The sequence below is a fragment of the Cuculus canorus genome, chromosome 6 (genome assembly GCF_017976375.1).
Source record: "Cuculus canorus isolate bCucCan1 chromosome 6, bCucCan1.pri, whole genome shotgun sequence".
NCBI lineage: Eukaryota > Metazoa > Chordata > Aves > Cuculiformes > Cuculidae > Cuculus > Cuculus canorus.
This window is the reverse complement of record NC_071406.1, coordinates 27,841,119-27,866,398: the sequence shown is the minus strand read 5'-3', so window position 1 is coordinate 27,866,398 and position 25,280 is coordinate 27,841,119. Positions and strand designations below refer to the sequence as shown.

Genomic DNA, 25,280 nt, shown 5'->3' with positions numbered 1-25,280 from the left:
ATTAACTTAAACGGAACTTCATCCCTATTAGTTTAAAAAGGAGCTACTAAGCAGAGGGAGGAGGGAGGGAGAGAGGAAGACGAGAGAGAGAGAGAGAAGAGGGAAAGAGATGCTTTTTATAGACTTGCTTGATGAAGCAAATAGTAACTACTGCTAGATAGCCTAGGTGGAAGAAATCCCCTCTGCACGGTCAGAAGTAACAAAAATTCATCTAACCGGCAAAATCATAGGCATTCCAAAGAGATTTTGAAGGCAGAGAACGTTTTCTGTTCTTTGGATGAACTCCAAACACTGCCACGCACAGGATACAAAGTGTCTACACAGAAAACACCTAAAATCTATGTAGCAATTTCTTCTGTGCTTCTTTACTCCCACCAAGAGTTCAGACAGCTCCAATAAACAACACGCCAGTATTTTAGGTAGCTCACCATATAAAACAAGCCACCGACTACCAGCAAATACAAGAGTTTAGTATCTGAAGCCCCAAAGAGCATTTCACCCACACAATGAGTACAGGACGGACAGTAACAGCCGGAAAAATGAATGTGCGTGCGTATAAATGCATACACACAGCCACGCTTTGCATGTTACTTAGAGCTCAAGAGGAGTAGAAAAGTCTGAAAAATAACTGTGGCACATCCAAGATAGAATTATCATCAGAGAAACTGAAACCTTTCTTAGAAAGGGATGGCCTTACTTTTAAGCTTCACATGTGTTAGTGAGACACAACAAACACAAAGAGTGTCAAGAACACCTCAGGTTTCCATGTATTCCAAAATCACTAGGCAAGACACTGCATTTCAAAAGTAACAGGGTGACTTTACAAAGTACTCCCTGGAGTTCCTGCAAAAGAGCCAGCCTAGATTCTGCTCCTACAGCACTTTCTGAAAGGTCTGGAAGTCAGAGCCCAGTAACATCAGTAACAAGCGATAGGCTCTTGCAACATTACACCTGTGAAGGGCTGATCCCTGCTTGCACGCATCTGCCTCAATGAAATAACACTTCTCACCTGTTGAAAGCAGAAAATGCTGGATTTTGAAGTTTATTAACAATACATTCTTGCTCAGGGAAGGAATTGATTAAGGATATATTTACTGAAAAGGCAGTTGCTGAGAAAACTACCAAATATAAAGCAAAACACAAACAACTGTGTGCTTTTGATCTCAAGGACAAAATGCTAGGATAAGTATTTTGGGGTTTTGTTTGCTTTGTTTTTTTTGTCATTGTTGTTGTTGTTTTAAATGAGAGGTTAAAGCCCTCTTCTAGTGAGTGACAGAGCCTATAACGATTCCTCCCAGTATCTTTGTAACCATCATCAATGGAATCTCATGTGCTCAAGAAGAACTACTTAGTTTTGAAAAACAAAAGAATGAGTTTCTCATAACCATAAAACACTAACCACAGCCTAGAGGCTCTGCGCAGCATTCAGGTATGGTCACTGTCTCTGTGTGCTCCCTAAATGCTCTCCTGGCCGCAGGGTCCTTTAGAAGAAAGCACATCTACATGTTTTCTTCAAAATGGTTCCAAAAAATCCCAAGAGCATGACTGCAGAGAAGTTCTCTTAGAGCATGGCATACAACCCTTACGCAGGAGTTTAGCAGAGCTATACAACAGAAACACCTCAATATGTAAAGAGAAAGTATGAATAAGCAACCTGCTATAATACATACCAGCACTTCCAAAATGAATATTGAACAGTTACTCTAATGTGCATTTTACCTTAGGGTGCAAGTCATGTTTCTGTTTAACATCAAGCCACTTAAAAGCTGTTTACCATCATTTCCTTTATGTGTGGGAGAACACTTTAGGAATTACTATGCAAATATTTACCAAATGTTCAATTAAAGCCAGGTCACATGAATGCAAAAGTGCGATGTAGGCAGAGAAGTGACATAAATTTTAAGAAGTGGGTTTTACATTCATGTCAAGCAGAACCCTAACTTAACTGCTGCCACCTAATGCAACACCTTCAGTGTTCAAATAGTCTAAAATACGTTCAAGAATTCTTCTATGCATTTCTTTTCAAACACTTATTCAAGTGAAAGATCAACCAGTCTGTAATTAAAATACATTCCCATTTATTGTTAGTTTTTTATATACATCCATAGCCACATTGTATCAAACCCCTGGAGAACCATCTTGATTCCTTTTGCTTCAAACTCAAAGCAGGGAAGTGTCAGCCTACTTTTCTGACAACTAAACAACATCCTTTATAAATATTGCAGTTCATATAGTGCATTTTAGACTGTTAATAAGGGAACCCTAACAAGTTTAAGTACACTTCACTGGCTCATCAATAAAACAAACAACAACACAATGCTTTCACAGTTCATTATTGCTTGGTGCTGTCATTTGTTCTGCTGTGCAGAATGCATAAAATTAACTGCAACCTCTATCCTGGAATATTTAATTTAAATATAGTAAAGATGGGACATCCTGATAAGTTCAGAAACAGGAATGACTTAGTAAGACTCCTCCCACAATCGCTTCTCAGGCAGATATTTTAGAAGCACCTCCACACCATTACTTCACTAGAACAGACTTCAATGAAATAACTCCTGAAAAATGATGTATTTAAAAAATGGAAACCATGTGCTCGTTGGGATGCAATGATTTCTACATACATTTTAAAGCTACATGATGTAGTATTGCCCACAGCCAAAGAGCACCAAGTATTAGTTACTTGCCAACCCACAGTATGCAGAACAGTACAAAAAGGGAGTTGGAGAGGAACAGATGTGTGACATTTGTCACAGCCTCAAACTTCATTTCTAAATCCTTCTGAAAATTTATTGTGAAATTAGAACACCATTTTGCGTTGTTTTTACCATAATCATCTCCAAAAAAGCCTTAAGTGGTACTTCTAGTCAGATTGCTACCTGGGCTGCCACCATTAGCTGTAGTAAAGGTGAGACTCTGTTGTAGGGGAATATGAATACTGAGTTCCCAAAATCAAGAGCTGATCAGGAAGCAAATGTTTGCATACTACATACTGTCACTGCAGTTGTTAAATATTCCTCAGTCACAGCAGAGGGATTTCTCAAGAAAGATCTGGAGCTGAATGGTTAGGTCTCAGCAACAACACAAGGTACACACACATAAACGTCCTTACACAACCTAAGAGTAACTCTAATAAAGTATCACACTGCGTCCATCCGGCAGGCAAAGAACTACATTCACACATGCAAAGACAGTTGAAGTAGTAAAACAGTATCACCTCTGTAACAATACTGTATGTTGAGATGATATTTTTAAGGAATAAAAGTTAACATAAGAAGCTTCTCAAAACAGTAAGACAAAGAGAGTTCTGCACAACAATAAAGTCTGTTGCAGACCATTACTGAATTCACAGGTCTTAGCACTGACCAGACACAAATAAGCCTCCCTCTATGAAGCCAACTGACTATAAACTAGGTCTTTTCACAAACTTCCAAAACCAGGGAAAAAAGTAACATTTATGCTTCACTACTCAGGAAGCTTCCAGAGTTTAGTTTGCATTACAATATAACAGAGCAAGTTACAAACCCATATTCCTATGTCTCAATGTTGAAAATAAATTCTTAAGTGGAATTAATTACATATAGTTCTACTGCAGAGAATTAAACAAGATGTTTTTAATAATTTCTAGTTAGAAATTCAAAAGCAGCAGAAACTACCATGAAATCTTGAAGATAAATACAATGAACAGAAACGCAACAGCCCAGTGAGACAGCAAAAAAAAAAAAAAAAAAAAAATTCCTCATGTATTGTATAGTATTGTTCTTCACCAAAACTCTGAATCTGCTTCCATGAGAAGAGAAAATGCTTTAAGGGGTTAGAGAGAAGACAAAATTTCTTTACAGCCTTCTACCAGTTGAAGTGACAATCACTCATGTCAATAATATGCAAGAAAAATATCTATACTGATTCAAGCTTCTGAGTACATACCATACACAGTTCCTCACTTTTAACAGTAAATTTAACGGGGCAGACTAACAAGCTGCTACCAAAATGGAACTTTACAACCCTTTCCACAATATTCACAAACAGCATGGGCTCTTTACCCAAAAACCCCCACAATATTGGAAGCGACATCATTTTGAGCAGTAGTTTCATCTGTCAGCTTCCTATCAGGAAGTCATCTAGCAATCAAGAGACTGCTGAAGCACTCTTACCTGAGCAAGAGCTGCTCTCTCCTCCCCTTTCCTTTTCTGCAAGAGGTCCAATTAAACAAACCACTGTAGAAAACACTTTTGAAGTTACTGGCTATATCAAATGCCTAACACATTTAAATACCTAGCTGAAGTCATCACAAAGATCTTACACATTTCATCAGGTTAGGACAGGACACCACTGCCTGCTACATGAGGGCCTCCTATGAGTTTTTGCCTAACACTAACTCAAGCCATCACCTCAAGGAAATTAAAAGAATACTAGATTACAACATGACTATGGAGCAAGGTATCATCCTATCACACTAGCAGCCAACTCCTACCTAAAACTTCTCCTTAGTATGCCTCCCTTATTAATTCAGTGTGCTGAACTGTTTCGAAGCTAGACTCTCAAAACCAAAAAGTAAATTTCTGCATGCATGAGGAATATGCGGGAAATAAGAAACTGAAGAATCCTTAAATCAGTACCTCTTTAAAAAAGCAAGGTGTTACCTGCAAATGAACTTCACCAATGATCTTTTCAACAGGATTAAAAACACCAACCATAAAAATGTGAGCCTCTCAAAAAGAATTTTGAACTTTTAACTTTGGTGTTTATTGGAGGACACATTTGATCAGTTTGTGCGTGACTTATGTCAGCTTACATGTCCTGATTTCAATACAGAAAATAAAATGAGAGATCACAGGAAGTAAAGCCAGTCTAAATAACAGATACACGATGCTTTGTTTCTGGCCAAAACACACTTTGATTTTCAGAGAGTTTAAGAGATTTTCTTCATGCAGTAAGACAAAACAGAAGAAGAAATTTTACTCCTTCAAAGAGGTATAAATTAAACATTCAAGTGTAGGCTGAAACAAAATTTTTCTCAAAACAACACAATTTGCCCTAGCGTTTTTAAGATTTGCCTTTAGACTGGAACAGAGGGAGCCTGTCCATGTAAACAAGCAAATTAAAAAAATTAGAAAAATCTCATTCCATGTACTTTCACGCACACAAAATGTTTAAGTTCATTTATACTATTTTTCAAGACTAGTTGTGAAAACTTAACCTTCCCCCATTTTTTTTATTAAATCATCACTGGATGCACTATTCACAAATGGTCCAATTATGAAATAGGGAAGAAGCCCTAGAAAAAAATAAAGTTTTACATAAGGTCACTATGAAATACATGATTTTAAAAGTTTCTGTCTTTGAAGGTGCTAAAAACCTGATGTCAAAATGGGAACTCTAATCAGATCAGGTCAGTATACAAACAGATTTATCTTTGTCACCAAGATTGGTTTTATCGCAGTACATCAGCAGTTTTTGCGAAGTCTGCTCACATCATTTTCCTTGCTGGCTCTTAGGGATCAGAGTGGAAAGAGCAGAACAAACAAACAAGGCCAACCAAACAATTCATGCATAAGGCCTGTGGAGTACCGCAGCCTCCTGACAGAAGAAATGTTAACCATCTGGGAAAGGACAGAGAAATCTTCCCTTGTTTTTCTTTGAAGTCAGGGGGACTGCTGAGTGAAGGCAGACAGACAACAACCAGAAAACACAGTTTCTTTTTAGCCTTTGGAATGAGACTAAGGCAGAGTAAGCACAATTCACCATCAGATTTACACTCAACTGAACAGTCAAAAAAAACCTCTAGTCAATCTCTAGTAACCAGAGGGCTTAGAATATTTCTTGATCTTTAGCCATCTTCAAATTATTATGGTCTGAGAAACTGAAAGGACTAGGTAGGACAATAACTACGAGCTAAAACACAACAGCCTGAGCAAGGACTGATCATCACTTCTGTCTCCTTCAGATATCGTCCTCACACCACCTAATAGCAAACTTTTGTTTTAGATGAATGAAACTCATCCTTCTCCGTTCTTCTTCTTCCTTGTTCCTTCTCTGGTTCATTTGCATATATAATTAATGCATTCTGCTTTTCTTAAGTAGATGGAAAACCAAGCATTCACAAGTTATAAGAACCACCTCCTTACAGCAAGCCAGGCGCTTCCATCTTTCTTGGGCAGTCTCTTGAGGTGAAGATGCTCACCACACACAACCTGACACACGGGTTATACACATGCCATCATCACCTCAGTATCATTTCTTTTGAGTTTTTTAAGTATCCCAGTTCACATTTTAAGACAATGAACCTGTGCTCTGAGCTCCTGGAAGACAAATAGAATGCAAACTCACAGCAAGTTCTTCAGACAGGTTGTAGAGCACAGCAAAGGGGGCACTGTGAATAGATTCCTCCATCTGAGTCACATGATACCTGTTCTTGGTGGCCTACAGCACGCAGACGGACAGTGAATGTCTTCTGTCCCTCACAGACAATGTTTGCAAAGAGGGACTAGAACATTTTTTTCTCTGTAGCCATCTTTAAATGGTTACACTTTGAGAAATGAATAGGACTGTGTACTAATACACAGAAAGTCTTTTCAATTTTCACAAGAAAAGGTAGTTGTTCATCTCACCTAGTGAACTCCACTGTTGCTGAAGAGCAGAAAAAAGAGAAAGCTGGTTTATCCTGGCAATTGAATAAGCAAAGGAAAAGAATACCCATCCCCCACATTAGGCCTGAGAAGGAAAAAGGAAAAAAACTGCAGGAATATCCCTACCATGGAATTCCCAACAGTCAGAGCATAGATATAAAATCCAAAGTGACACAGAACTTAAAACTGGACTCAAACTTTGATTTGCAGCACTGAAACCCTTCAAAACTAAGAGCATTCTGATTTTATACTGAATCTGAATGAGACCTACTCTGAATGTGGCCCACTATCTGCACATTATCTGAATAATATAAGATTCAGAGAATACATCAGCAGAAGCATCATGCAGCGCACCTTTACATCACAGTCCAACTTTTAACATTTTTGAAGTGTATTTCAGTGAAGAACAAGTACGCAAAACCAGTATGAAAAACAAGTATGCAGAACAGGCAATGATAGTTGGACACGCAATCAGATGAAGGACCACACACTGCAGTTTATGCCAGGGTTTGAATTGAAGATAACATGAATGCAAGTGCAAACTGATCTTTGATAATAAACTAAGAATATCCTTTAGCTCATCAAGCCCATTAGGATAGATTGTTTCAACAACGCAGAAACACAAAAGGCTCAGCCCTACGTAACTTAACACAACAGCTCTGGAACAAAGCTCCAAGTAAAACAACATTTTAAGCTTTATTTTTCATATCCTAAGTTCTTCACATCAAGTATTTGATACAATATTCAGAGTAGCATTGTTATGCTAATAAGTAAACTGCTACACAGCTACAAGCACCTGACAAATAATCAATTAGCATTGTTAGGCTTTTTTTCAGTATCTGAAAGTAACACTGGGAAGGGGGGGTTGAGGGACAAGTCATGATTTCTTAAAATCCAACTTAAAGTGAGCACACAGAACTATAAAGCTACTCCTTCATATTGCCACCCATTTTTCACACAGAAATGAGGAAAAAACTAACAACTCAAGAAAATAAGAAAGGCATGTGTACAGCACTACTGTACTTCAAAAGCAAAGTGCTGGTTAAGTAAGTGAACACCACCATTATTCCGTCAAGTAAAACTGGAGATACTTTAAAATCAAACCATTGAATACAGCTACAGGTAACAAAAACACAGGCTTGCTGTAAATTCATATAACTCAGTTTGTACTGAAGATCTAGACAAAAAAATATAAATGGCTCAGCATCTCCAATAGGAGCAGCCTCCACTTCAGTCCTGCATCTAAGAACTATCCAAGATTATTTTCTTTACAATTGCTAGGGCCTTCCTTTGATAAAGAGACTAACGTAGCTGCCACTCAGACAGAACTGCTTATCAGAAGCAGCTGGGAGTTTCAAATGTGATTGAGTAACAACAGACACCAAACTCCCACAAAACAGAATATAAATGCCTGTAAGACAATGCAGATCAGGTATGCTGAAATCCTGTAAAACCTTATGACGTAAGCTGAGCTTCAGACAAAGTTCAAGTAAGAAAAAACAGTAGTAAATATAGAACTATATCCTTAATTCCACACAGAATGCCATTACACATTTTTTGGAAGTAAAAAATTCTCCCTCAATTGTATGGAAGTATTTCTCTTATTTCAGACAACAGTAGGACTTCCTTGCTGCAGTGCCACCCATTTCTCCTGCATGGATCAACCATCAAGCAGAGGTTGAGGAGGAATTTTGCCAGAAGGCTGGCAGACTCACACCATCAGTAAGGCCACCCAGATCCCTGACCACCACTCCCTTCTCACACTTCCAAGGCTGGTGAATGGCAGCAAAGGCACCGCTTCCCACCAGAGCCATTTCCCCATCATCCCTCTGCAGCTCTCTCCACACTCCGACGACCCACTAGCAGTTACAGTTCGTTGCCATCTTGAGAGAAGTGTTAGGTGTGGATTTGAGGTCTTTTTCCTCACTCAGAAGACAAAGAAAATACACAATTTTTCACAGTACCTTTGGTCACAGAGCTCCAAAACAGAGCCATAATGGACAACTGCAGGCCTCAGCGCGAGAGACACAGAGACAGTCATGGTAGTCTTCAGCACACAAAATATTAGAAGTATTGAGGATGTAAGCAGAGCCTCTCTGAGGCAGAATTAAGCATATTACAAGAGGAAAAAAAGAGAGAGTGTAAGGGTGTCCAAAGTAATAGATTAAGGCTTGGATATATGAGGAGGGAAATAAGGATTTTCATTCATGCAGGTATTGGAGCAAGGTGTGTACTGATGAAGCTGTTATATGCCACTTTTTTCTCACATGAAACACTAAATTAACCAGCAGCCCTCCCACCTTTATTTCTAGTAACAAAAATGACCGGGTCAAGAGTGTTCTGAAGGCACAACTAACAGGCAAGCACTGCTCAACTCCATCAAGATTCGCTGTTTGAAAGAATATGAGCAGGAAGTTTAAAAACTAATAAAAATATTTACCAGCATAATATTACACCATGGGAATTATTATATAACCTCTCTTCTACTTTGTGTTATAGTAATAAAATTTATATTATCACATTACAATATCGCTAAATTTTAGTATTTGACTTTTGACATACAGCAAATACACCAGGTAAACAGCCCAAGTGATCTCTACCTCTATTCACACTGGCAGAGTCAAGTGACAGAACTGGATAAAATCCAAACAAGGCCAATTCTCTTACTCTTGAGGTCAATTGCCACCTTCATCTGACTGAAAACGCGGTATATGCCTGAATTAACGCATTATAAAAACTTCACACCATATGCCTAACCACATCTCATGAAGTGGGTTTCGGTCAGATAGAAGAAATAGAGAATGAGGTTACTGAAATTCAATGGCAATAGTGCACAGAAGGGTCCCCCTGCCCTGCCCCTTTATCCTGGAGCACAAAAAGAACTGCTTTCTCCTGCTCCTCCAAGTATCTTCAGGAAAACTGAGCCACAAAAAAAGTTGGGAAGGAACTCAGAGATTTGAAAGAAAAGAGGATGTAGCAAAGCAGAATAACAGTCAGAGCAAAAATCCAAACAAACAGCTAAGTAGAGCATTCAGCTTAAACATGGAGAATGACACCTGAGGCATGTATTCTAGTTACTGTTTTGTGGCAGCCTTCTCCGACCCTCTGACCAGGAATTCCTTTCCAAAGCTTGCAGGAGGACCACATGGAAACTTTCCTTACACAATTTTAATCCAGTCTGTACAACCCTACAAGAAACTACAAATGAAACGGCTGGTAAGCACATTTGATTAAATGCTGTAACTGCATATATTTTGTAACAGTCCTGAGATGCCATTACAACTTTCTTTTTCTTTTGTAGATTGATGCCATCCATCAATCATACAGATGAGTCCAATTTACTTTTCAGTCTGCTACCTCATTCATTCTTTCAGGGCTCCACAACTGTATCCACATACACTGGTTTCACATATTATGCCACGCCCAAGCACCCACAAAAGTAAGATTTCAATGTAAAATTAAACAAAGACCTATTGGAAATTCTGACAGCAAACGGGACATAACATAGCCATTACTCACAAGAATGCTCAAGGCTAACCAGGTTACAGGAATGCTTTATCACAACACACTCTCAATAGGACTTCCAGTGTAAGTTACCTTCTCATTAACAGAGGTGATTACATCTTAGTCTCTCAACTCTCACACAGAAATACCACTAGAGAGCCAGTTGCTGATGAGTTCAGCCACAAGATGCTGGAGGCTTTCCAGTGAAGTAATTGGATCTACTGTCACTGAATTTTATCACTACATACAATGTCTGAAAAAGGAAACCAGCACAGGCAATGAAGCAGTTGATTCTCTTTTTTAAATGGCTACTAAGTAAGGAAACAGCCATTGTCAGTTAATAGAAAAAATGATAACATCAGAATTTGATGGTATAATGGTCACGTAAGGTAAATGATTTGGCCTCCTGCAGAACCTGCAACAGCTTTGGCTGCATTATTAGAGGTGTCACTTACACTAACTATGAAGTTCGTCTCCAAAACAAAAAGCAACAAGACGAAATCCTGAAAATTCATTAAGTGGGCTTTAGCAAGATTACAACAGTATTCAACAGTTTGAGCATTAAATTGAAGCTCACATCATTGAGTACTGACACACATATTTATGAAAACCATCATGCAGAAAGTGTGATTCACACTCATAGTTTAAAAACAAAATCTAGCTTTTGTTTTCCTTCCCACTTAATAGAAATTCCTTCCCATAAAGCCTCCTCTACTAAACTTTCTCTCTAGACCGTAGAAAAACTTTTTACTAACAAAAGCCAGTAGTATGAAACTTATCATGCACAAGATGTTTCAAAACCAAAACAACAACATTTGCATGATGTTAGTAGTCCACTACAACCTATTTCAAAACAACTGCCATGACACAGCGATGCAAAGTCAAGATCTGCGCTGTCAAGCCTGCCTATGAACACTAACGTCCAGGATTTTGCTATACCATCAAGTTGTGGGTTTTCTTCTCCAAAACCCCTGTTGATAAGCCAAATAGTTAATCTCTAAACATACAATGCATAAAAGGGATAATTTCAAACCAGAAAAATGGAAGACACTTATAATCACCACAGCATTCACATTTGAGTGACAGCTGAACATAACGACACATCAAGCACTCAGCCATCTGGAAAGAAGCTGGTATTTTTTTCATATTGTCTATTCTCAAACCTTTAAGACAAGAGTCAGAGGTTGACCACGACTTGCATTTAGCGAGATGCTCATTTCATATCTACAGCCATTAATGAACTGCAGTAGGAACAATAAGCCAGACTCCTCCACTTTCATTGAATTCAAAAGATGGTTGTGTCATATCAAGACAAATAACGTATGTACACTGCCAGATGTATGGTGCATTTGAAACATCTGAAGCTATTAAAAGAAGACCTACCTTATGTTCTCCTAGTATTTCAATATGGCTTACTTAATAAAACGATTACAGCAATGAATATGAATTTTGTTCTTACAGACAAGAAAGAATACGATGGCAACATACATAACTGCAAAATTCACAATATCTGAAAAACCACAACTAAAGTGGGTATCCAGCTTCTATCAGTAGTTAAATGGAGGTGAAAATTGTTGCAGCAAAACAAACAAAAAAAAAAACCCACATATTGCAAGTACAGCTAGCAGAGTCCTGGGTTGATGAGAGCGAGAAGGATGAGATGGTCCAATGTTCGCACTTCATTTTTAATGCTACATGAAAGGTGCAATAAGAGAAGGCACACTGCATGTACAAAGGCAACCTATCTACTCCTTTTGGTTTTTGACTTGCTGCAATTACTCCCCACAACACACAAAATCTAATTTTAATGGAAGACGGCCTAAACCAACATTTTTCCACACTTGAGGTTTAAGGGGTCTACACAGAATCACATAATAGTTTGGGTTGGAAGGGACCTTAAAGATCATTTAGTTCCTACCCCCCTGTGATGGGCAGGAAACATGCATACTCCCATCTGATCCATCCTACAAGTGGAATTATCTGAAAAGGGTAAGAGCTTAGAGCAACTTTGTTCTGTTGTCAGTTTTGCAAAGTAATTGGATTGAATAAAACGGCAATCACAACTAAGAAAAAAATCCTCAGAAGTAATAAATTTAAAATGCACAGGCCATGAGTGTTCTTTTCAAGCATCTCTGAGTTGAGTATTTTGAGGAAAAATCAGGTTTTAATTTTGCTATTTGTAAAGCCAGTGGAGTGGTTTCTATGAGGGTTTTTCAGGTAAAGTCAGTATCTCCCATCAGTCAGCAGCTGAATGAGAGCTATCCAACTAACTGCTCCTCAAACACCAAAACAGAAGGCTTCTCTGGATTTCCAAGCGCTAATCTTCTTGCCTACGGTACAGGAGTCATTATTTATCATTGACAGAACAGGCCCTAATGACAGATTATTTCTTCTTTCCCTCACGTACGAACATTTACTTTCCACCACCCCCTCAGAAAAAATTAAAAAAATCCATCTTCCTTTTCCAAGGCAGTCAAAACAAAGCCTGCAGCATAACTACTATGAAAAGGCTGGTCTTTCTCTATGCACAATGTGAAAGTGCAACTGAACTGTCCCCTTTTTGTGGCCCAACACAAATATTTCACATTTCCAGCTCTTCAGGGAGTTTTCTTCTTGTAGCTTATAATGCCAGGAACTCCTGCAACATTTGTTCAGAACACATTCATTACAGCCAGTGTGGGGGGAAATTAATTGTGAATTGGCAGCAGTTAGGTTTTTCAAACCTAATTCTGTGGGAGCTTAGCATGTTAACCCCCTTCAGTCCTTGAAAAATTTCAGCAAGACTTTCTATCCCATGCAAGATATGGGAAGATTCAATTCAAAGGAGCAATCTCCTTTTCAAGCTTCTGTTCTTTGGGCAGACACAGAAAAGGTTGAGATGCCAGAAGCAGAAGACGACAGCCAAATTGCCAACATTAGCTAGAAACACCCATGGCATATATGTTAAATAAAGCAACTGCTAGAAACAGACTTGTGAAAAATATGTCGATTAAGTACATCAGATGTTAGTATATCATTGTAATCTATCCTACATGAGGGGAAGGAGGAGGACAACCTAGAAAAAGACACAGACAACTTCTACGGAAAAATCTCTAGAGTCAATAACCTAAAGAACATACAATTTAAGTCAATGAGTCAAAGTAAAGTATGTCACATCTTTGGCAGACTAGAGCAGACCAGGTATTTCCTCAAATTTAGATGTCCTTAATATAAAGTAAACCAGCTTACAAAAATAATCCAATAGATTGCTAAAACCCCTTTACTGTGGCCAATTATTTAACTTATTAGCAAAAAAGTTATACTCTAACAAAAACCACTCTTCTAGCCAACAACTCTTCAACTCAGCATGAGTGGGAGGATATGGTTTGGACGTAAACTGCATTTTCATAGACTTTACTATATGAGGGCACTTGATTGATGCAATAAGGTATTTGCCTCATTTTTTTCCTGCAAACTTAACAAATACTCTTTTTTTTTCTTCCTAAATGCAAGCCCTCTGGAGTCTTTACTCAGCAAAACAAACTTCTGGTTTACATAAAGGCTTTCATGTAGACGAAATCAAATTTCAAGTAAAAAAAGTAATAAAATTAATAAGAACTTCTTCAAAGAAATAAATTAAGTAGTGAATGAAATACAAAGATTATTTATTCTCAAATTAGAAACTTGTTTCAGTTAAAAATAAAGGTATGATGCAGTATGATCACTGAATTTACTGAAGACAAAGTATGATGCAGGCTAGAGGATCAACAGAGGAGGTTACCCACTTGGTTTCATTCTGGATAGAATCATAGAATGGTTTAGGTCGGAAGTGACCATGAAGGTCAGCTACCCCACTCCCAGGGCAGTGAGCAGGGACGTCTTTAAACAGATCAGGTTGCTCAGAGCCTCATACAACCTGACCTTGAATGTTTCCAGGGATGGGGTAAGTACCATCTCTATAGCCAACCTGTTTCAGTGCTTCACTACCCTCAGCGAAAAAAATTTCTTCCTAATATTAATCTAAACTTCTCTTTTAGTTTAAAACCACTACCCCTTGTCCTACTACTATAGGCCCTGCTAAAGAGTTTTTCCCCCCACTTTCTGTATAAGCCCCCTTTAAGTACTGAAATGCCACAATAAGGTCTCCCCAGAGTCTTCTCCAAGCTGAACAACCCCAACTTTCTCAGCCTGTCTTCATAGGGCAGGTGTTCCAGACCTCTGACCATTTTCATGGCGCTCCTCTGGACTCGTTCCAATAGGTCTTTTCCTGTGCTGAAAGCTCTGGAGCTGAAGGCAACATTCCAGGAGGGGTCTCACCTTAGCAGAGTCTCTCAACAGAGATGGGGGAGAACCACCTCCCTCAACCTTCTAGACACACTTCTTTTGATGTGGCCCTGGACATGGTCTTCTGGGCTGCAAGCACAGTTTGCTGGCTCACGTCCACCAGGACCCCCAGGTCCTTCTCTGCAAGGCTGCAGTCAATCTCTTCATCTCCCATCCTGCCTCAATACGGAGCATTGCCTCAATCCAGAGCGTTGCCTCAATCCAGGCACATGGCCTTGCACTTCACCTTGTTGAACCTCATGAGGTTTTCACAAGCCCACTTTTCAAGTCCAACAAGGTCCCTCTAGATGGCATCCCATCCCTCAGGGGTGTCAACCTCACCACTCAGCTTGATGTCATCCACAAACTGGCTGATGGCACACTCAATCCCATCATCCATATTATGGAGGATGATATTTAACAACACTAGTCCCAGAACAGATCCCTGAGGGACACTGCTTGTCACTGATCTCCAGATTGAGGAGTAGTTTTCATTACACAACTGCATCGGCCTTTCTACCCGAGAAAGGCAAAAGGTATGACTAAGCCTTTCAAGGCTCAAACTGCTGCAAAATGGCAAGCTCGCCTTGATCAGATGTGTAGGACCTCTGAATTACTTCTACTTTTAGAAGAGCTACAGTCAAATCATCACTAGTGGCCTTGTTTGTTTCTTTCCCTACTTCTCCATGACTGTATTTCTGTCCTACCTTCATGGTGTTTAGGATAAAGCCAAAAAAAACTCTGAGATGAGAACTCTCCACCAAAGCCCTTACACACCTAGTTAAGAAAGCTTTGCAGAAAAGGTAACAGTTGGCTGAATGGAGAATTTCAATAGCTGCTCAACCAGGGATTCACAGGATAGACGTTGTGCAACTGACCTCTAGGCAGGAGTAGACAATACGTGCAATTCCAACAAGCTACGGAAGAATAAGTTAGTTGAGTTCCAAGTCACGTATTTTCTTCCATACTCATAAAACTCATGACTTACAAAAGGTCTGTATCCAAATTACTCCACAGCCAACACTTTCCCTAACAGCAACCTGAAGTTTATTTTCTGGTTTCATTTCTGGCTTGCGCTTGGAAATAAAAAAGTTGGGAAGCAGAGGATATCAGTGGAAAGCTTTGTAACACTCAAAATACTCTCCATCAAATTCATCACCAAATGATTATCAGAAGGCATTACACCGTAGTCAGTGTAGGTGAAAGCCACAGCAAGCAAACTGTGCCACTAAAAACCAAATTCAACAAAAAATGCCTGACCTACAGGAACTGAAGCAAATGGCACCTACATTCAGTAAGTTAGGCTCTTTAAAACGTAGAAAAATAGTGGAATTTTATCCCAAGCCCTCTACATGAAATTCTGGCCTCATCACCATTAATGACATCGAGCACTTTAAGACTAACAAAACCAGGCAAAAGACTAGGAAAGACTAAATGCCCTTCAAACTTCTTGTTTGAGGAGGCGTTACCTCTCTATGGACATCACCAGAATTTATAAAGATGCATTTAATTTAAGTCTCCCTACCCCACAGGCATACCAGCCAAGAGAACAGCTGCAGAGCAGCACACACATCTTTTCAACCAGCCACCTTCTGTAGCAGATGAAGACCACCATCTATTTACTGAACAGACAGAACCTTCTAATGGCAGCTTTCAGGGAAATGTGAAAACACCAACTGCTTAACCACCGTCCTCTCACAGGAAATGGGAAGGCATAAACCCATGCCCAAATTAAAAGAATGAATCCTCAGCTATAGGATGGTCTACAGGTGAGTGCTGAAGGTTCATTCCAGAGTTCAGACATAGGACAAATCCACCCCACAGAGGGGATTAACCCACCAGGATTTATGGCTTGTCTCTCCTTCAAAGGTCCAAATAGACACACTCAAGATTCTAACCTCTCTGGAGCTGGAACTACCCCTAGCTGACCTGTACACTGACCCCCAAATTTAAAGAAACATGAGATTACTACATAAAGCATTTATTTTATCCTCTCAGAAAATCTTAACTCAGATATTCAAGTTTGCCAATAAAGATCAGCTCAGCTGTTGGTGGACTGATGAAAACAAGACTGTATCTTCTACAACATTCTGAAGGTCTTCTTAGGTTTTATGGAAGAGAGGCAAACAAAAGAATTGATGAGTCAAAGGAAAAAATAAAACTACACAATCTTCCAGGAATGCAGGTCTCAGAGTTTCTTTGGATTGGATCAAATTCTCCTTTAGACTAAGCACTCCACTTTCTTCTTCTGATTGAGAAATTACTGCATTTTTGTAAAGGAAAATGATAGGGAGGGTGCATGCTAAGATTCACCAAGAGCTAGCATTTTGCTAGGAATCTAAAAAACATTCTATCAGATAAGCTGTACTGCAAAACCATCTGGCTTAATGGGGTCTCATCTTTTAAGTCAAATCCCTTAACAGAAAAAAAGAGCCCAAACAGAGCCAGCTGTTAGCCCCTACCCATCAGACAGAATTCTGTGATTCCAAATATCAGTCTTTGTTAGACTACAATCACTCATCTTCCTCCCCGTCTGCCATTCATACAAATGGGATCCTTATTACTAGCTGTAAGGAGCATGTTCATTCATGCATTCTACAGTTTTCTTATTCACATAAGTAATAACCAACAAACAAAAGTACTGAAGAAAGAGGTCTCACAGCACCAATAAATGCTGCCAGTGCATCCTCATGAAACCAATAAGCAACTTGCCTAAACCTCCAAAATCAGTAGCACTCCCAAGAGCAAATCTAAGCACTGGAGTAGTACTATGGCACCTGCCAAAACAAAGCAAAATCATCAGTTCTGAACGGATGTACTGCAGGCATAAAAATTACAGGCTTATACTTGAAAGTAAGACAGAATTTGACGACATTAAAACATTACAACAGTTCACTTAATAGAGGTGTCTGTAGCACAATCAGTAGGCGTAAGAAATACACATTTAGAGAACTAAGTCTTACATTTTTGTTCTTTAATGTGAGGATAACAGTCCAACAGTCCTATCCAGTGCAATATGCAATTTCTTACAATACAAAGTTTATTTACAAGTAAATTACTGAAGTAATCCCACGTAATAGTACTGATGATCAGACTTCTAGAACTAGCACAGCAAGACATAACCCAGGGGGAACAAAAAGCTTTTATTAAGGAAGATACTACAGAAGTACTGCATAGTTTTCTTTTAGAAAAGTTCTTGTAACAAGCAGATTTTCTAAATTTTTCATATAAGCAACTCATTTAGTTTATCAGTGTTTCTAGGGCACTATCCAGCCAGTGGAATTTAGAAGTCGACTTGTATCAACAAGCCATTCACACAAGCCCATCATTTCTGTATTAGTCAGTTCCCCAACATAAAACGGGCACATCTTTATGCATAAGACTCAAAAATACAAAGCAGAATCTGTTTCCAACAATACTAATTGCTCAAAACCTTTAGCATTATCATATTCATTAAGGATGAAACACAGGCATTAATAGGGGACTAGAGGGAGTTTTCAATAATGAAGCAATAGGTCTTCACGCCTAGGAAAGCTGCAGTTATGACATTAGCGTCATTAGGAAAGCCTAAAGAATGTTCTGCTCCACAGGGGAGGAAATCTGCTGCTTCAGTAGCAGGATGCGAGACACCGCACACTATGGTGCAATTCAGCTGACGTATCATACTGAACAAGTAAGGAAGAAAGTACAATTGCATAACATGAGCCATTATTCCCAAATAACTGTATCTGTTTAAAACAAAACCAGGAAGTTTTCAAGAAAACAGCAATAGAACACAAGCTTCCATTTTCAAATTCTTAGGAGAAGAAACACTAGAGCTGCATTTCACCTCCCAGCTCCATCCTATGCCAGGAAGAACTTATTTTTTTTACCATTAAGACTATCATACTACACTTTGCTTCCCAAGCTAGAAATAAACACACAAAAAACTCTTTTTGGGGTTTAAATTCCTTCTTCATAAAGTCATACAAGACGACTTGGAGATCATCCTCAGCCAAGCAAAGAACAGGAAGTAGTCACTGCTTAGAACCGCACACTGCTCTTCAGTGGCTTCCCTCTATGACTGATCTAACACTTGGTTATTACTAAATCTTTGGTGTCTCTCAAGTACTAACAAACTGGGTAATACTCAGAACTTGATAAGTATGATCTGGGAGACAAAAATGAAAACTTTGTATTACCACATAGACTGAAGTCTGACCTGCAGTATTTCCAGGATGAGTTATTCTCATTTTGCCTACTGAATTTCCAGCAGTTTTATCCAGCTCTACCCTTCACCTGAGCAACCCTGAAACACAGTAACATCATTAACTTAATGGTCAGCCAAAAGCTGAAGTTCCTGGCAGAAGTCTGCTTCTTAATAAGACCAGGATCCAAACGTTTCTTTTTCAGCTTACATAAGTACACGGTGTCCTATAAGACATTTTGTAGGACAAGTCTGCCAAAGCCCAATGGCAGGTTTTCTATCTGGATTGTAAACACCTGTTAGAAATACAAAAGGAGACTGGAAATCTACCCAAATCTCACTACATCGACACTAGCAGCTATGATGCAGCACAGCAGCAGCAATTTTATGCAAAAGTGATGAAAAAAAGCAGGTTCCTTTTAACTCTTAATTTTTCTGGATCACTGTAAAAGTGATTCTGAAAATTCTCTGAGAAACCCAAACTCCTATAAATTGAGAGCTATTTCCAGTCTCAATGAAATATTGCTATCGGTGTTATTAAGTCAATAACTGAGCTTGCTTATAGAAGTTTCTATATCATTTGTGCCCTTTTCTTTACTCCTCTCACTTACATGGTCCGCTTTTCTCCACAGAAATCAGTTACCCATAAACTCATACAGCAGTAATGGAAAAGCAGCGTATCAAGTTATGTTCTTTTATTGTAGTAAGATATCATTGTAGACAAACCTGAAGGCTGAATGCAGAAGTGATAATTAAGCTGTTCATTGAAACACATCAGTTTCCAAGATAATGTGAAAGCTCACTAACATACTGTAGCTGATGGGGAAATAATCAGACAAATATGGGAATGCATAGTTAAAATAATTGCTAGCAAAGAAGAACTTAAAAACAGAGCTTAGTTCTGGTAAAACAAAGGTTATGGATTAAGCCCATCCCCTTTAGAGCATAAAATAAAATAAGCTTTTTAAGATTTTAAGACAAACTGAGATACAGGAAAAACAAACATGAAAACAGAAAACCCATCACCACAAAACATATCCCCTCCTGCCAAAAAACTATCCCAAAACTGGACACCAGGTCCAAGACAAAAGTGACACAAGCAGAACTGTACTACTCTGCCTTTATAAAGGAAAAAGTACTTAAAATTCACATAAAACAAAAAATATTCATAAAAAAGGATTTCTTTCAAAACTTTCCACATATATCTTCTGAAGAAATCTGCTTTTGTAAGCATTTTTTTGCAAGCATAGAGTTTGGAGTCAAAATAAATTGTCATTTTCCCTACCCCCAATGTTTTTAGAGAAACTACAAGAACATTTAGTTCTCCTCCTGCTTGTTGGCTGATTTACAACAGCAATACATAATTCCAGAAACTAATTGTCATGTTGTGGAGCAAGTAAGAACAGAAAGAAAGCGGAAAAAGTATTTTATTAGTAGAAATCAGCAACTAATACAGACAAGTCAACGGGCAGCATTAGTTCTCTAAATGTATCTAATTTGGGGAAGACCACTGATACAACCCAAACACACCATTATTTTTGCTCTAATCAAAAACGTACCATTCTTGAATCAATTCAGTAGCTATATTATTGCCTCCTACTCAGTCTGACTGCCAATTAAAATTACCATTACCATTCCAGCATCAACTGCTGGCCTCTGTACATTCTCATCAGTGGAAGCACACACTCTAGTACCCATAATAACTGGAGATCAAGTCCCTATAAGGTGGTACAACTAGTATTTGATTGCCTGTGTCAGCATCCTCAAAGGGAGGCCCACAAAGACTGTGAAAGTGAGCCACTCAAGAATTCAACTCTGCTTAAAATGACAAATTAGAAACTGATATTTAAATGAAGAATTGCAGTGCTTATTAATTTTGCTACACAGCTCCCAGGTCCCACCCATTCAACTGGCTTCTATGAACAAGACTTCAGACAAAGTAGTCACTTCAAGCAAGTCAGCTGGGTAAGTGCCATGCATGCAAACATGACTAAATTGATACACAGATGATAAACACCACCTTCCCATCTCCAGCTCCTCCAGAGAGATAAAGAACATCTGGAGCAGCAAGATGTTTTTACACATTTTTTCCTGGGAAATGTTTCACTGCAGCTTAAAGAGAAGTCATTGATGATTTCACTTGCTAGTCTCATAGCCATCCTTTTCCCTGGGCAGACATCACTTTCTGTAGCAACAGAATTAAAGGCCTCTGAGTTAGCAGACTGGCATCTCCAGCTGAACCCAGGGCTTCACTATAAAGCCGCTAATTCAAGTATTGACTCCTGCTTGGAGGGAGAGGCATTTCAAAAGGGAGAAGTATGACCACAATAGACATCCACCTTGAATGCATTTAAACCCATATACATGGAGGAATTGCTTTCAACAGGACTGTGTAGATCCAGACACCACCACAAGGGCATATGGAACCCTTCAGTGCTTGTCCAGAACGCCTTTTTCTCCCTCTCTCAAACACACACCCAGGAGGAAAAAAAAAAAAAAAAAAACAAAAAAAAAACCATAAACAAACAAACGGTTTCTCACAATTCACTGGAAAACAATCAACAAGCTACCTTGTCTTCCATCTAAGGGCTATGCCTTATAGCCACAGAGAAGCAAACACAGGAACAACAGGCACAGTAACTCAAGTATTTTGCAGTACATCTGCTCTCGCTCAAGCAAAGATTCTTAAATACAACAGATAACATGCAAGTGCTCCCCAAGGCACCGAAAATACAGAGTTACAAGAAATACTACAAGACTGGGCTGACAATAAGGAATCATTAATCCAACTGGAGCTACCTGTCAGCAGAAAGCCTTAAACACACACACACACACTACTGAACAGCAACAAAAGCAGATTCCAAGTCACAATAAAGTTCCACCAGGCTTCATTTCACTGAAACAAGTTACTTTGAGATGACAGTCACCACCCTGAAAATTTACAATTCTCACAAAGCAACTGATCAATTGTTTTCTTAAATATTTAAGACTACTGACATCATGAAATCTCAGAGCACAGAAATCTTAGTTGATAATGCAATACAGACAAGTCGGGAAGTCCAGTTCTTTGTACCCCCCAGTGAACAAGACAGCAGCTGCCCATTCAGAACCACAACAGTAACTCTAAGCCCTCAGCTCACCAAAAGATAACCACTGTCTGATTTTTCAGCTGAAACAGCAGCCCAGTATTAACAGAGCAATGGAGCCTTCATGACCAACCCTTGCCAACACAGCCCAGACAAGAAACCAAGTCAAACTTGCTAAGAAAACTCAGCAGGCTATAATAAACAACTGCCTGCAGAGTCCTCAGCTATTTACCAAGGCTCAGAGAAATGAGAGACATAGTCATTTACTGCATCAATTTCCTCTCATTACAAGTATAAAGAAGTGCTGAGTACTTTAAATCAATTAAAAATGTTGCTATTTTTATACATAGAAATTCAAATATTTTACAATACACATGAATTAATATTCTAATCAAATACATTCCCTTTTACCAGACAAGTGACTGCAGCATAACAGCAAAACCAGGCTTATAGAACAACTCCAAAGCACAGAGTCTCTCACACAGAATGCTGCGTTATTTGACAGCATAACTAATAAAAATTTCCAAAAGCTTGTATTCTTTTTCATTCCCATTTTCATTTCCCATTCTGCAACTATCAAAGATATTCCTTGGGTCAATATTCCCCTCTTCCCCAAATACTTCAGGCAGTTCAACAATACCACTTTCCACTTTGTTATTTTGAAAGATTGTAACACTTGAAAAAAATCATATAAAGAACACTTAGCATGCCAACAGCTAGATCAGCATTCTGCCACAGGGAGCATTCCAAACACTCCAAATATTTTGAAAAGACAAACAAATCTTAAGTTATCTTTAACATAAACCTGTTTACATACCCACACCTCTCAGCAGATTTTAGCTGCTGATCATCTTGCAGTAATCCCACTCTATACAAGGTTCTACAACTTTGTGAAGAAAGTTTATTTGACAAAGACACGATAGAAGGAAAACAGTAAATTAGACTGGAGAAAAGCTTTCAACAAGGTAATAAAAGTAATTGTTTGTGACTTCTGAATGATCTATTTTACCAACGCCAAGTTTTCTCTCAGGAAAAAGCACTAACTCCAAGTGATGCTTGACAAGATAAGAGGAGATTTATCTATTTATCTTTTGGGCTAGTTCCACTGCAAGCCACATAGACTAAAAACTAACTAATCAAAGAACTGCAAGAGAATAGTTTAAGTTTCCAATGCACAGAGGGAGCAAAAGTCATAAAACTTCCTATAGTTACTTGAACGAAAACCAGTTCTGTATTTTTCAGGTCCATAGGTTGCTTCCCCCACCCTGCCTCTTTACACATCACTGTACAAGCTCTGAATTGCTACTACCCAAGGTGATCACGAATTTTTTAATAAACTGGCTTGTATCCACTTGGTTCATCTACAATGTGGAACAGGAAACTCAATACTTGTACAAGGAAATAGAATGAAAGTTGCATTTGAAAAGGCAAGAAGTACAACAAGGTCAGAAGCATGAACTCTGGCCTCTGGCTGACCTCTAGAGAAGGCCGGATGATTTTGACCTCGCACTGAAGCAGGCATAGGAGATGACTGCTTAGCACTAAAATAGTTTTCTTTAAGTATTACCCAAATAGTGAACTGGGTACAAAATCATGAGAAAGTATTTGGACTCTAGTACCTCTTAAATGTCTGGAATTCATCTGAATCTTTCTCAAGTTGCTGGAATTCCTCTCCTATGAATTGCTTATTGAGCCTCCTAGAACAGTCAGGGCCTCACCTAGAATCGCCAACATCCTTCTACTCCTTTCTAAAGGAGCCACAAAAAAAAAAAGAGAAAAGAAGGAAAGGCATTTGAAGTATTTATCAAAAACTTTGTAGGCCACATTTCAGCCATAGTCATGAGACTAAATCTGATGTCATCACACCTACAAATCAAAGCTGAAATCAAATTTTAAATTTCTAAGTTTAACTGAGCTGAAAGTAATTCCGTTTCTGATAAACTGTGCTCTCGAACAGAGACAACAGACCTATTTTAGCACTCTGAACCATACATCAGTGCAAAAGATTTCACCAACTACTGGCCACAACAGCACCAAAGAAGTCGATAAACATTCTGCAGTTATTACACACATGCAATAGCCATTAGAAAACAGACTTTTCCATACAAAATATTTGTCAACCTCCATGTATCCTAAGGCAGGGTTAAATCATGGCACTTAGGAACAGTAGCATGGTGACCACTACAACCTCTACCACAGAGCAGTCTCAGCTGCTCACGACCATTGAACATATCAGTAGCAAGTTTCTCTCAAATAAACCTGCAAGAACAAAAACTCTGCTTCCAGTTTTGCTCTCAGGATATCAAACAACTGACTGCACGCAGAAGAAACACGAGCACAGGGCACGAAACAGACCCCAGAAGGCGCAGGCTGTACTTTACAGTCAGATGTCCTAGGAGGATGGACTCTCCTACAAGCCTTTCATTCAGGGCTTGCAACTGGCCCCTCTTTCACAAAGCGGTATCTGCAACACTGGGCCTTTCATCAACATTAAACAGAATCCCAGTAGCCCTCAGTACCTGCCTCTCAGAGGAAAAAGTATTTTTATGCGCAATTAAGTACAACCTAAGGAAAACTCACGCTCCTGTCACGGAAAGGAGTCACCTACCCACGCGGAGCGCAGCGCTCCGAGCAGCTGATGCCACAGGAGACGGGCTTTAAGGGAAACAACACAAGTTACGTTCGCGTCTGTGCCGAGTTTGCCGAGCGACACCGGGACGGGCAGAAGCACCGACACCCCCGGGACGGGCACGGGAGGCACCGGGGCAGGGGAGGCCCCGGCGGCCCCGGGACGGGCAGCGGAGGCCCCGTCCCCGTCGCTCACCTTGCGGTGCGCGCGGCGGTAGCGCTGCAGGGCCTGCTGGGTGAGGTCCCGCACGCGGAGCCGCCCGTCGCGGCAGGGCACCACGATGCCGGTCCGGCCGAAGCACACGGTCACTTTCATCTCAGCGCGCCGCCATGCCCGCCGAGCAGGTGCGCGGCTCCCGGCAGGTGCGCGCCGAGCCCCGGGGCCGCGCCGGCAGCGAGGCCGCGGCCTCCCCGCCCTTCCGCCGCGCGGGCCCCGCGCCCGCCCCGCCCCTGCCCGCCCGGCGCTGCGGGAGGCGGGGGGCGCGGGGCGGCCGGCGCGGGGCAGGCCCTGCCGGCACCGCCTTAAAGGCGCCGCGGAGCCGCGCGCTGCGCCACCCGGGCAGGAGCGCCCGCACAGCAGCATCCGAGCAGCAGCTCCCACGTGGGCGGCACCCGGGCAGTAGAAGAGAATCATGGAATGGTTTGGGTTGGAAGGGACCTCAAAACCCGTCCAGTTCCAACCCGCTGCCCTGGGCAGGGACACCTCCCACCAGACCAGGCTGCCCAAGGCCCCGTCCAACCCGGCCTTGAACACCGCCAGGGATGGGGCAGCCACAGCCTCCCTGGGCAACCTGGGCCAGTGCCTCACTGCTCTCACGGTGAAGAAATTCTTCAGCAGCACCCATGCTATGGCACCTGCACAGCAGCACCTGCACAGCAGCACTCACGCAGACTGCACCCAGGCAGTAGCACCTATGCTGCAGAACCCACACAACAGCACCCACA

The 25,280-nt window shown here is 40.2% G+C and overlaps 1 protein-coding gene across 2 annotated transcripts in view; it reads right to left on the bottom strand.

Annotated features, from left to right (window-relative positions):
* PARD3B (par-3 family cell polarity regulator beta) overlaps positions 1–24,784 on the bottom strand; it is a 421,427-nt gene extending 396,643 nt beyond the window's left edge. For both annotated transcript variants that reach the window (XM_054069863.1, XM_054069864.1), the window contains exon 1: positions 24,532–24,784. In XM_054069863.1, coding sequence (XP_053925838.1) covers positions 24,532–24,651 — 120 coding nt within the window. In that variant the 5' untranslated portion in view covers positions 24,652–24,784. The remainder of the gene's footprint in view (positions 1–24,531) is intronic.
* Between the last annotated feature and the right edge of the window lie 496 nt (positions 24,785–25,280).